The sequence below is a fragment of the Lagopus leucura genome, unplaced genomic scaffold, assembly GCF_019238085.1.
Source record: "Lagopus leucura isolate 7727_CA_CO unplaced genomic scaffold, USGS_WTPT01 Super-Scaffold_100018, whole genome shotgun sequence".
Lineage (NCBI taxonomy): Eukaryota > Metazoa > Chordata > Aves > Galliformes > Phasianidae > Lagopus > Lagopus leucura.
The window spans coordinates 12,802,682-12,815,998 of NW_024962272.1; the positions used below are offsets into that span (position 1 = coordinate 12,802,682).

At 36.0% G+C, this 13,317-nt stretch overlaps 1 protein-coding gene across 14 annotated transcripts in view; it reads right to left on the reverse strand.

Moving 5' to 3' along the window:
• AGTPBP1 (ATP/GTP binding carboxypeptidase 1) overlaps positions 1-13,317 on the reverse strand; it is a 60,544-nt gene that overhangs the window by 16,286 nt on the left and 30,941 nt on the right. For all 14 annotated transcript variants that reach the window (XR_006180275.1, XM_042877518.1, XM_042877512.1 and 11 more), the window contains 10 exons: positions 11,542-11,625; positions 11,276-11,362; positions 11,030-11,178; positions 10,323-10,410; positions 9,505-9,649; positions 8,103-8,256; positions 7,167-7,347; positions 6,043-6,172; positions 5,571-5,702; positions 866-1,042 (listed from right to left, as the gene is read on the reverse strand). Coding sequence is in view for 13 of the 14 variants with exons in the window: in XM_042877518.1 (XP_042733452.1) it covers positions 866-1,042; positions 5,571-5,702; positions 6,043-6,172; positions 7,167-7,347; positions 8,103-8,256; positions 9,505-9,649; positions 10,323-10,410; positions 11,030-11,178; positions 11,276-11,362; positions 11,542-11,625 (1,327 nt within the window). In the remaining variant the exon portion in view is untranslated. The remainder of the gene's footprint in view (positions 1-865; positions 1,043-5,570; positions 5,703-6,042; positions 6,173-7,166; positions 7,348-8,102; positions 8,257-9,504; positions 9,650-10,322; positions 10,411-11,029; positions 11,179-11,275; positions 11,363-11,541; positions 11,626-13,317) is intronic.

The window sequence follows — 13,317 nt, forward strand, 5'->3', positions numbered from 1 at the left end:
CTTGTCAAGCACGTTATTTTTGACTTCTGGTCTTTTTTTCTTAATTGATAGTTCTTATCTCTATTTTGAAGCAGAGGAAATTGTGACTTTTTCTCTGAAAGTTCAGTTCAAAAACTTTTTCCAATCTGTAGCTAAGTTCAACACAGTGGCAGAAACCAAAGACATGATATTAGGGCTCTTTATTTCTCTTTATTTGTTGCTTTTCTAGAAATGTTTTCCTTGTGAAGTTCTCTGCTAGTGAGAAACAACCACCAGGCTCACCTATTGTTTCTCAAACATACAGCCCTATTAAGTTGTGTCCTTCAAAAGAATTAAAGACAAATTCCAATTTGAGAAGATAAACAAGTAGGATGAGTATTCCTGAAGACATATCTAGTAGCAGAAGTAAATTAATATGAAATTGTTTTACTTTATAAGCTTTTTTCTACAGCCATACAAAACAACTCTTTATGGAACCTTAATACTCGCTGAAGAACCATGAACTGCCATGGTAAACTCTATAATTGCTACATGTAAAGAAAATTCTTATTTTACTATTGGTATTTATCACCATCCAATCTTAATAATCTATTAGAAAGAAGTTATCTAATTTTTTTTAATTACATGCATTCATATGTGCTATAAGCAATAATTAAGAGAAAGCTTGTTAAATCAGCAAATAAGCAAGCATACAATAATGTGTTTTTAGTGACAGAGACTGCTATGCAGCCAATTTAATTTCATTTTACATTAGAGTACACAGAGATCTTAGAGGAGTTTTAAAAATCTAAGGTGAACAAGCAAGCAGGCAGGTTTATAGAAAAAGACACCAATGCAAATGGTAGAAATTATAAGCAAAAACAGTTTAACTTATATACTTTCTTACCTTATATTTGCCCTGGTCACATCCACATAATGTGCTTTCCATTGTGTAGCTCCTCTGTACTCCTATCTCCCTCCAGACAACAACTCGTGCTGTTGACTCCTTGGACTTTTCCACTACAAAGCTGCAGCTGCCCATACAGAACGCTGGGGCAGTTTGACTCAAGATTTTCGGGAGTACCTGCAGGAGAGTAATTTGAAAGCAATCTTGATTATTTTATTTCATTCATGAAAGGGAGACAGGGGAAAACATTCAATCGCAAATTGCCATTAGAAAATTTGGCTGTAGTTACACTTAACAGACAAATAATAATATTGCACCAGCTGGAATTTAAAAAATCATACCACAGAATCACAGAATGGCTTGTAGGAGAAGAGAGCTTAAAGATCATCTAGTTGCAACTCTCCTGCCATGGGCAAGGTTGCCACCCACTAGATCAGGCTGCGCAGGGCTCCATCCAATCTGGCCTCCAAGGATGGGGGGCATACACAACTTCTCTGGACAACCTGTTCCTGTGCCTCACCACACTCTGAGTAAAGTATTTCTTCCGAATACCTAGTTTAAATCTCTCATCTTTCAGTTTAAAATCATTCTTCCTTCTCCTACCGCTATCAAATTGTAAAAAGTTGGTTGCCCTCCTGTTTATAAGCTCTTTTTCTGTACTGGAAAGCTGCAATGCAACCGCCCCAGAGCCTTCTCTTCCCCAAGCTAAATGAGTCCATCTCTCTCAGCATATCTTCATAAGAGAGATGCTTCTGGACCCTGACCATCTTCGTGGCCTTCTCTCTGATCTGATCCAACAGCTCCACATCTTTCCTGTGCTGGGAGAGCCAGGCCTGGTCTTGGTACTCCAGTGCCTCACAAGGGCAGAGCAAAGGAGGACAATCACCTCCCTCAGTCAGCTGGCCACTACTCTTTTGATGCAGCATGGAAGTCAATTGGCCTTTTGAGCTTCCAGCACACACTGCTTGCTTATGTTCAATTCTTCATCCACCAGAACATCCACGTCCTTCTCCACAAGGCTGCTCTCAATGATTCTTCTCCCAGTTATTTAGGACTATTTAGGACTAAATAGGAATTTAGGACTAAATTTAGGACCTATTTAGGACTGGCCAGACTCATTGCACTGGGCCTTGCTGAGCCCTCATGAGGTTCACATGAACCTTTCTTATTAAGCCTGTGTAAGTCCCTTTGGATGGTTCTTCTGTTGTATCAACTGCACTGCTCAGAATCAGAGAATCAAAATTACATAACGGCTTGGGTTGGAAGGGACCTCAAGGATTCATCAAGCTCCAACCCCATTGCTGCATGCAGGGCCACCAACCTCCATATCTAATACTAGACCAGGCTGCCTGGGCCCCATCCAACTCAGCCTTGAACATCTGCAGGGATGGGGCATCCATAACCTCTCTGGGCACTCTGTTCCAGAACCTCACTACTTTCCTGGTAAAAAATTTAAGGTTGGTCAGATTGGTCTCATCTGCAAATGTGCTGAGAGTACCCTTGACCCCAGTGCCTACATAACTGATTAAGATGCTGAAGAGCACAGGACCCAAGAAGGGCCCTGGAAGGCATCACTCTTCACTGGTCTCCCCCTGGACATTGAGCGATTGACCACAACCCTATGGCTGTGACATCCAACCAATTCAGCTGAACAGTCCAACCTTCAAATCTGTACCTTTCCAATTTAGAAATAAGAAGGTGGTATGGGACCATGTCAAAGCCTTTGCATAAGTCCTGGTATTCCTGACACCAGGTGCCCTTACTTTGGCTAGTGATGCCATCACTTCAACATAGAAGGCCATCAGATCAGTCAGGCATGATCTGCCCTTGGAGAAACCACGCTGGCTGTCTCATATCAACTCCTCATTCTGTGCGTGCTTTAACATAGCTTTCAGGAATACCTGCTCTATGATACCCCCAGCCACAGACGTGAGGCTCACTGGCCAATAGTTCCCTGGGTCTTTCTTTCTCCCTTTCTCAAAAACAGCAGTGATGTTTCCCTTTCTCCAGTCACCAGGTATTTCTCCTAATAGCCATAACTTTTCAAATATGATGGAGAGTGGTTTGGCAACCCCACTGGACAGTTCCTTCTGGACCCTCACTGGACCCTGGGATGCAAGCCATCAGGCCCCATAGACATGCAGATGTTCAATCTCATGAGGCACTCTCTGACCTGATGTGATCTTACAGTGAGAGTATTTTGCACACCTGACCCTTACCTAGAGGTTTAGGGACACGAATGACATAAAAAGCTGAGCTGCCAGTGAAGACTGAGGCAAAGAACTCATTGAGCACTTCAGCCTTCTCCAGGCCTGCTGTAGACTTCTTTCCCTTCTCATTTATCAGAGAGGAACACTCTTTTTGGCCTGTCTCTTCTAACAAACGTACCTATAGAAATGCTTTCTGTTATTTTTCATATCCCTTATGAAGTTCAGTTCCACCTTGGTTTTCCTTATCACACCTCTTTATGCCCATATGGAATCCTAGTATTCTTCTCAGGCCACCCTTTTGTTTGTACTTTTCCTTCTTTTCCCACAATTTGATCAGCAGCTCCTTGCTCAGTCATGCTATTTTCCTGCCTCCTCTGCTTGACTACTTCTGCTGGAGGAGGCTCACTCATATGCTCTCAGAAAGTTGACTTTAAAAGCTCCTGTATCTCTAAGGACAGTTTCCCAAGGAATACTATCCACTAATTCCTTAAGCAGCCTGACGTTTGACACACCCATAATCCTAAAGATCACTACTTCAACAAGGGCATTTTTGCTACACCCCAGAACACCTCAAATCTTAACCTCTTTAATGATTCTTCTCTAATGAAAGACCTCTTTTAATTAAATTAATTAAACCTCTTTAATGAGTCTTCTGCACTGGTGAGCACCAAGTCCAGTAACACTGGTTCATATCTCCAATACTTGGATCTTACTTCAACAAACTCCAGGGGAAGTTACTTCAACAAACTCCAGGGGTCTCCTGGATTTCATGCTTATTTATTGCTTTCCCAGAAGATATGTAGGTGGTTGAAATCCCCCATCAGGATGAGATCCTGCAAGCACAATGCTTCTTGCTGGAGCAAGAAGGCTCACACCCAATAGGTTAAAAATGACAATAGATTTGTCATTTCCTAAAGTTTAAATCCCATTGCCAAAATGAAGTATTTGTCACATCCACAAGAAAAGTGGATTCTTCAGGTGATTCTTCATCTTCTTCTAATTCACCCAGATGATTTTGCTCAAATTAAGCACACTACATAAGCCATATAGTTCAGAAAGCAGAATTTAGTCTTCATACTGTTTCAACAATCCAATTTGTTGACCTAACAGACACCATTTTATTAACACATAAAATCCATCAATATTAAGTAATGCACTAAACACACTCTTTGCTTTGTGAACTTTCTGAATGTGAAGCAAAGTTCAAGAAAAACGTTCCCAAGACAAATAGAGAAAAATTGAAGAATCACACAGATTGGAATAGACCTTTAAGATCACCAAGTCCAAACATCAACCTGACCTAAGTCCCATTATCCTTAATGACACATTCAATGTCTCTTAAGTAAAAGCAATATCAACTCTACCACTTCCTTTGGCAGCATGTTCCTATGTTTGACAACCATCTCCATTGAGAAGTTTTTCACTAGTATCCAGTGTAAACCTGCCTTGATGCTTGAGTGCACCAAGGTGCAACTTGAGACCATTTTCTTGGATTCTATCACTTGTCACCTAAGAAAAGACACTGACATCTACATAACTGCAAGCTCCTTTCAGGCAGGCTGCAGAATGATTAGATCTCCCCTTTCTCTTTTTCTTCAGACTGAACAACCACACTGCTCTCAGTCACTCATCATATGTCTTGTTTCTTAGCTCCTTCACAAGTTTTGTTGTTCTCTGAAGAGGTTCCAGCAATTCTATATTCTTCTTGTAGTAAGGAGCTCTAAACTGGACATGCCTTTAACACTTCATTCTTGAAAAAGAACCAGCCTTCTAGGACCCCTTTGCCATTCAGTACTACTCTGAAAGGGATTCTAGCAAACAAGTCTCAAATTAGGCCAAAACCTGTCATCTGGAAATCCAGTGTAGCATTTCTGTGAAGCACTTTTTTAGTTGTACACATTTGCAGCTGCCACAAGGCGGCAATGGAGCTATGCAGAAGAAAATTATCATATAATTCCTTGACTCTTATTTTAGGAATTACTAAAAGCTTATACCATTCAAGAGATGCTACTTGTATGAGTTGATTATGTTTACGTGTTGTAACTGTATGCTTTCAACACAAATTTTGCCCCTTTCCTTATACAAAAATAAGGATTTCTGTATTTTACATATTTTCTTAATGCTGTAATATTATTTGCCATAGTGAAATTATTCTTTTTTTTTTTTTTTTTTTTTTTTAATTCACTAATTATAAATACATGAAAGAATATTTTTTTAAGCATTTGCTAGATGGTATTGAACAGAAAATGCACATAATGCTAATTAAAAATAAACAAACAAAATAAGTATTTTGCTAACAGTAAACCCTGTACTAGCATAAAAATGATATTTAAAGCTGTCAAAATATTTTGACACATATGGATGGACTAAAAAGAAATAATTCTAAATAAGTCTGATACTGTGAAGTCTGTGTAATCAGATTAAAATTAGGAAATTATGTGAAAAGTATATTCCACATTCATGCCAATTGACAAAGGTATGAGTGTCAGACTTACTCTGTAACCAGGGTCTTCCACTAGATCACAAGAGGCAGTGTTAACATTTGTGTGCCACATTGTCTCTTTGATGCTGCAGCCATACATGAATACATTCTTTTTACGAGAGTGACCGTGATAATCGCAGTAAACCTGCAATTAATCATACATCAAAATAAAGACAAGGAACAAAAAATTTAAAAATCTTTCTCCTTTTACTGCATTTGTATTTTCACTATTGAACGTTTCAAAAAATTAGGAACAAAACTCCTTATATACCTTCATACTGTGAAGAAAAGGTTCCTAAGAAATATTTGACCTTCTAGCAACAAAAACAGATTCAGACTTAAAAGTTTCCAGAAGACTAATTCACTAAGTCAATTTTTAAAGTTTGATACAGCATACAAAATCCTATTAAAGTGCTTATTTAGCAAAACAGCTATATAGACAAAATTTGAAAGATTCTTGAGATTGCTTATGCAGACATACTCACCAGAGGTAAACGCTTTATAGCAGCCAGATATTGCAGTAAGCCTTTAGCATGGTAAATTGTGGGATGCAGATCTGGATTTGGATTTTGCCACTGTCTGTTTAAATCTTCTCCACTTAAAGAGCAACGGTGGCTATTAGGGGGTGGGGGATGAAAAACACAAGTTGTACTGTTTGTATTACCTTGTTGCTTTTCAGTAAGACTCCCTTCTTACCTCAAGTTTTCCTTATCACTACAGACTTCCTTATCACTACAGACTTGGTAAGGAACAATTTTCAGTTTTCTGACATTGCAATTAATAAAAAAGTTTGAGGTATTTTTGTTTTTTCCTTTCAAGTTGTGTTACAGAAAATCTAAAAATAAATCACTTCTTATATGAAGTGTATTGTAATCTTGCCTGCACATTGATGAAACTGAAGCCTTGTGATTCTACTAAATGCTAGCTCAAAGTAATTAATTTCAGATACATGGTACCTTTACAGCTCTGGTTCACTGGCTTCTGTCACAAAAATAATCTCAATCTGATATATAAGACTTGTAACATGAAGTGATTAGGAAGCAACTTGCTACTAAGAGAACAAGAAGAAAACAAAAAAAAAAAAAGCAGCAAACAAAGATCATCTCTGTACTCAGTGAACTTTCACCAATAACTTCTCAGATAGCAGATATTTATATTTCTACAATTATTTAAGGTATATTTGTCTTTACATTATGTCTGATGGGATAGATTCCTCCGCTGACTTTGTGTTAGATTTTCAATTACAGTCTGAATTATTTAATTTCAAATGTTCAGTTATATTCATACTTTTTCCTATATAAGGGCAGGTTGTATTCAAATCTATAACCAGCTTGACCATGAGAGACAATTAAACTAATTTCAAATCACTGAAAGATAAATAACTGAGAATACTTTTTAAAATCTCTGAATTCATGAAACAACTGCACCTGCCTCTTAAGCCAAAAAACAGGAAACAAAAAATGAAAAGTGAGGTCTAGCAATCTTGTAATTTTCTTGTAATTAAATATTGCATGGCATAGGGATTAATTTAGATATTTAACTTTTAAATTACAGGTGCAAAGACTAAGTATTACAGGTTAAATATTTGTGAGTAAAAACTTATGCTTACTTCCCATTGATGACACCATCTGGATTGAGCATGGGAATAATTTTGAAAATGTAAGACTCTCGTAAACTTTGGGCACTTGGGTTATTACTCATAAGATATTCCAGTGTTCCTTTCATAACCCAGCTTGCATTCGTTTCTCCAGGATGTACACGAGCAGATAGGAAAATATAAGGACGATTCCCTAAAAGAAGCATGCAGAGAAGTTGCAAAACAAGATAATTAAGCACCCTGCTAACTGAAAATAGACAGTAGCCTGCTTCATTTATTACTGTGTGAAATAGATTATTTAGAAGTTCTTTTTCAAAATATTCAAATAAATGGGGAATGCTTGCCAGAATTTTGCTATATGGACTGCTAATTGTTGAATTCTCACAATACGGTTTTAAATTCAATCCAAGACATGAGCATAATTAGCTCAACCTGGTGATTATGGCATGGTAAGTTTGATGTCTTTTTTTTTTTTTCTCCAGCAGAAAATAAAAGTTTGAGGAATGCTGAGCAAGTTCAAAAATAGCTTAGATCTAACTATAGATTTGGCTCCAAAATGTATTTTCTTTTTGACAAGCAAATATTTTTAACTTTTGGAGAAAAAAAAAAACTCAAAATTGACATACTCCTTTCCAAGGAGGGTTGACTGCAAAATGTTACACGCAGAAAACATTTATCAACTTATTTAATACTTGAAAGAAGACACTTATAAATATTCTTATTGGACTACCACAAGAATTTTTAAATATGAAACTAATGTTGGATATTAACCCCCTTTCATGTGGTACATAAATGTTAGGCTTTTTTTTTACTTTTTTGTTTTTTACATTTTTATAATTTTTACATTAAATTACTATTTTTACAATGCACAATAGTTAGTACCCCATTTTTTTTTCTATGTATTTTCTACATTATTTTCAGTTGCTGAGAAAGAAAAATCATACTTACTGAATTGACAGATATGTTCATAGTAACTCGATTCTGGCATGGCTGTAATAGTGACTACATGACATGTGTTGCCAGCCAGAGTCTCACAGAGAGCATCTTGTCGAAAATATATCTGTTGAGGGTTGTGCATAGATTCCAACTTCTGAAGATGCATCTTCATCAGAAATATAATGAAAAAGAACATCAAATCTTTTGCAATCATTTATGACAACCTATTCCATGTCCTGTTTAATCCTTTTTTTTTTTTAATCTTTGTAAACAATGTCAAAGTTTCCATTATAACTCTGAACATCAAATACTATTCTCTGTATATCTAACAAACTGAATACCTTTCTTTATGTAGCCTGTTTCTTCAACTGTTTTGAGGAAGAAGGCACAGAGTATAAGCTTTTTATTTTCTTCTAGATTATACTATAACGGTATATGGAAGGTGAGCACATCTGCTTCATTTAAGTTACCTGATTGAAGACGTTTCCAGGGCAGAAGAAGATAACAAATAAAACTTGACCCAAAAATCAGGAACAAAAGAGATAAACAGGGGAGACAAGATATAACACAAACAATGTCAAAGATCAATTGCCTCCAGGCACTAACTGATCAGCCAGAAAACTACAGCAAAGCTTCAGCAAGTGCTGGCTGGACTAGACACTGAGTTTCAGTAGCCAGTGTAGGCAGGGTGATCAGGCGGGCAGACACACACAGGCTGGTAGCTGGAAGGAACTGCAGTGATGATGGGGTGTGTGCATTCATGTGCTAGAAACCATCCAGCTGCACTAGCTTCCAAGCAGAAGGTCTATACAGTGGGCAAGAGGGACCAGAGTATTGCACAGACAGATGGCAGGTTTTGCTTGGTGCAAATGTATGTATGCTTGTGAATCTAGTGAAGGAGGATGTCTGCACTGCTAAAGCAATCTTTACCAGCTGAAGACAAAGAAAGGGAGTTGAGTGTCCACACTTGGGATTTAAGTAAGTTTTGGTAGAATGTTATATGCGAGTGCCAGTCTGTTGCATGCTAGTGGGTGGGGGGCTGTCTGTCTTTTTTAGAATTACACATTCAGCTTTCATATTACTGATTGAAAGTACAAACAGGTTATCTGCAGCCAAATCCATCAATCTGGGCTGGGTTCTGTATAGTTTTCCAGTCAATTACAATTCATTATTCTCAGAAAAACCTTTGAAAGTAATATAATTTTTTTAATTTTTTTTTCCCCAGCTACTGTTCCTTAGAATAACCCTCACTCCTTGCCAGTCTAAATACTAATATTTTATGAACATCCTCAATTTTATTAATCTCTCAGCATTTTGAACTTTACAGAAAGAAGTAAAAATTCACTAATGAATGCTCATATACCAGATTGTCCAAAAATAGAGATATTTATGTAATACACAACGATCTTCTCACCTTCAATGTTGAATACGTATAGGGATAATGGTAAGCAAAGTAGCAGACATCATCTTTATGTTGAAAAGTCACTGTAAATGTAATTGTGTAATAAGATTTTCCTTTCTGACCCCCAGCAGCAATTGAACTTCTTGAAAAATGATTCCTAAGAGTACAATTAAGATAATAAACATACAAGAATACTATTCATTATCATTGATTATTTTTAACAAACACACACACACAGAGGAATAAAATTTTACGGGATTTTATTTCTCTTCTTTGTTTATCCAGGTTAAATCTACTACTTCCCACAATCTGGAAAGAAACTTCTCGATAGCAGGAATACACATATACCATATTAGAAAGACATGAATACACAAACAAACAAAAAGAAGCAAGCAGCTGTTAACCAAGAAAGGTTGCAAAATTAAATGCTGTATTTTCTCGTCCTATGTTTTTTAAGATTGTTCTAGAATGACTGCACCATGTAAAACAAAAGACAAAACACAAATATCACTTAGTACTACTGGATATCACCATTAATGTTTGAGCGTGTATGTGTGCATTTCATAAACAGGTTCTCTAGAATAGTAGGCAATATCTGATGAAAGATGAATTACTTAAGCATTAGCTGTGTGCTAAAAAAAAAAAAAGATTCTATATATTCTGTTCACTTCTGTTATGCTCCGTAGTAACTGAGAAATAAAAATGTATTCAAAACCAAACTGCTAAAATATAATCATCTAAAGTCAGAAGCAATCATTTTTCTTCAAAATTTCTAGCTATACTAATCTTAAAAGTAGAAGTGTTGTTGTATGTTTGATGGGCATACTTACTTATAGTAACAAATATCTGCCCCAACACGAGTCCAAGAGGGTCGAGAATTTAGTGCCTCCTGAACAGAATACATAAGTGGCTGCATACCTTAAAGGAAAAATGCATCTCATTTTAATGCTTTACCTTCAACAAGATCTTATCAGAAACAGAGCACATCAGTATTTTTACATAAGTCTACAAACTAGCTATGCTCACTTATTAACAGACTATATTCATACAGATATTTAGATGCCTTTCCTTCTCAAGTGTGACTCTCTCTTCCTATCAATTGGACAACTCTGAGATGGTCTTCATCTACTTTCACTTCTTAAAATATACATCTTTTCAGGTGGTTTTAATACATTAGCTGTCATTCTCTACCTGTGCTGGTCAACAGGCCTCAGCGGTGTCATTCACGGTGTCAATGAATTTTACGACACACCGTAGCTGCAGCCACCAGGAGAACTGTTTTGTTTTGGCTTCACTCACAACAAAAACTTATTTTAGAAATAATGGCTGGTGTTTTCAGATACCCTTTTTTTCTTTTTAATGGATATTTGTCAAAACATTCTCTAGTAGTCCTGTTTAAAAAATACGATCTGTAAAAAAACATGAATGTACTGATTCCTAGGAAGACTGAGGGGAGAGGAGGAATGGACCAGATGAGCTGGCTAGTCCAGATACTTTTCTACATGCTTCTTCTCAAAGAATGGGAAATATATCTTACCGTAGTTAAACTGACTGTTTGACTTTTCACAGTTGATGATGTTAAAACGGTAACCGATGCCTGTTTTCATTCCACTGACTTCAAAGTAAAACCACTGATGATAATGATTGCTATTTATATCTGAGTTCAGAATTAGATCATACTCGTTTCTAAAGATTAACAAAAAGAAATAAATCTTTTTTTTAAAAAAAAAAAAACAGAAAATGGAAGGTCCTGCACATAAAAAGAATAGATGAAATATCTTACTTTCTAATCTGAATGACTTTGCGCAGGTTTCCAGACTCAAATTTGGAATTAAACTTCAAAACATCCACTTCTTCAGGTACTGAACAACTAAGGGTAAAAAAAAAAAAAAAAAAAAAAAAAAGGCCAAAATAAATAAAACAGATTTGACTAAAACAAACTCATAAAGTTAATTTTCAATCCATACTTGATAATTATAAAATTATTTTGAGTCTTTCCTTAAATACTGTCTTTCCATAAGTACTGTTTTCAGCAGGGTAAAAACTTACCTGGAATTGTCGAGGTCATACACAACTCTGTCTATAATATCATTTTGATGAATTAGTCTTTCAATGTCTTGACATATTTTTGTCCTAAAGTAAAAGGAGATTCTCATTCAAATTGTTGCATGCTGCTTCCAATTACAAAAGAGAAATTACCTCAAAGAAAACTGAAAGAAATTAACATGAAGACAGTGAGACAGATTTCATAAGAGACCTAAGCCTCAATCCTGTTTATGTGCACAAGCTGTAGTGTTCTTAATTTTAAACACCTGCATTCACAGCTGACTGATTTTATGTATGCAAGACAACTGAGTTTTCATGCACACAACCCACTGAATTGTACTTCATGAAAAAAAAACGCACCACTTCATAATTTATAGTAGAAGCAGGAATTACTCAAATATTATTTATGTTAATGCTTTAATCTAGGACAGCACTTCATAATATTAGTAACTTACTTGAGTCCTATCATAACTAAAATTTAGTTTTACATAGTATGTCGTGCAGTGAGCGTGTTAATGCACTAGCTTTTCACCTCTGGAGATCTATGTTCATTTATCGACTAGGTAACAAATAAGAATGAATTTGGTGATGTCAATCAAATGTCAGGTGTATGTTTATCCAGATCATAAAACCATTGCACAACTGGCAGTATCTAGGTCCTGGTTTGGAAAAGTAAGAATGTTTTGCAGTTCAAGAATGAAATATAGTAGCAGAGCTGTGTGGGAAAGCTTGCACAGCACCTGCAATAAGAAGAAAAGGAGGCAGATTAACAATGAAGAATACAGAAACAGAGATGTAAAGTATGTTCAGGTTGGAAATTCTCCATTTAATTAAACTAAATATTGTTGAGGTAAGTTAAAAAGAACGATAAGTGGAGAACACTCGCACTTCACTAAATTAAGAGTAACTGGAAAAGTAAGCAAGACACAAGTCCAATATACTGTCATAATAACAAAAATGCTGACTCACCAAGATCTATCACAGCAGGTTCAGTTCAAGGCAGAATACAGATTTCTGATCTTACACAAATCATTAGCTCTCAATATGCTTCAGTTTTAAAGAGTAAATAATGATTCTTACTATCAAAAGAGTTTTGCCAGAAAGAAATCCATTTATGAATAACAGACATTCAAATATCAGAAAAAAGGAAAAAATAGTATTTAAGATACATACAAAAAGAAAAATTCATAGGCACCAAGAAGTCAAATGAAAAACTATTTTAAAATAGTTAAACGAAAAATTTCCTCAATATGTAGATCTTCATCTTGAGTCAGAAATCACCTATCTTGTTCCCAGACAACTTAATCTAGCTTAAAGATAAGCAGTTAGAGATTTTTTCCTACATGAAATAGTACTTTCTATAGCAGTTTATATTATGTCATTAGAGTTTCAAGCTTCTCAGTCATTTCACCAGAAAGTTCGATTTTACAACATGCTTAAAAATCAGATAAATCATTTTAATTATATAGCCTAGTTTTATGGCTTATGGCCTCATCAATATGTAAAGTGATGATAAATCAATAAATGTAAATATGATAAATCTCACATAAATGGTTCAATTTACAGGTAAAAGCTGAAAGCTTTCAACCTAATAATGAAGCAAGTGGGAAGATCTGCTATCACATTTTGCAAAAATGCTCCTGTGACTTTACAGTAATGTAGTCCTATGCATATGAGCCAGCTCTTCATACCATCTCTGCAAATTGTTCTTACTAGTCACATTCATCATAGTTGTGTTGACATATTTATTCTGTCTTTCTGCAGATCTAACAAAAACTG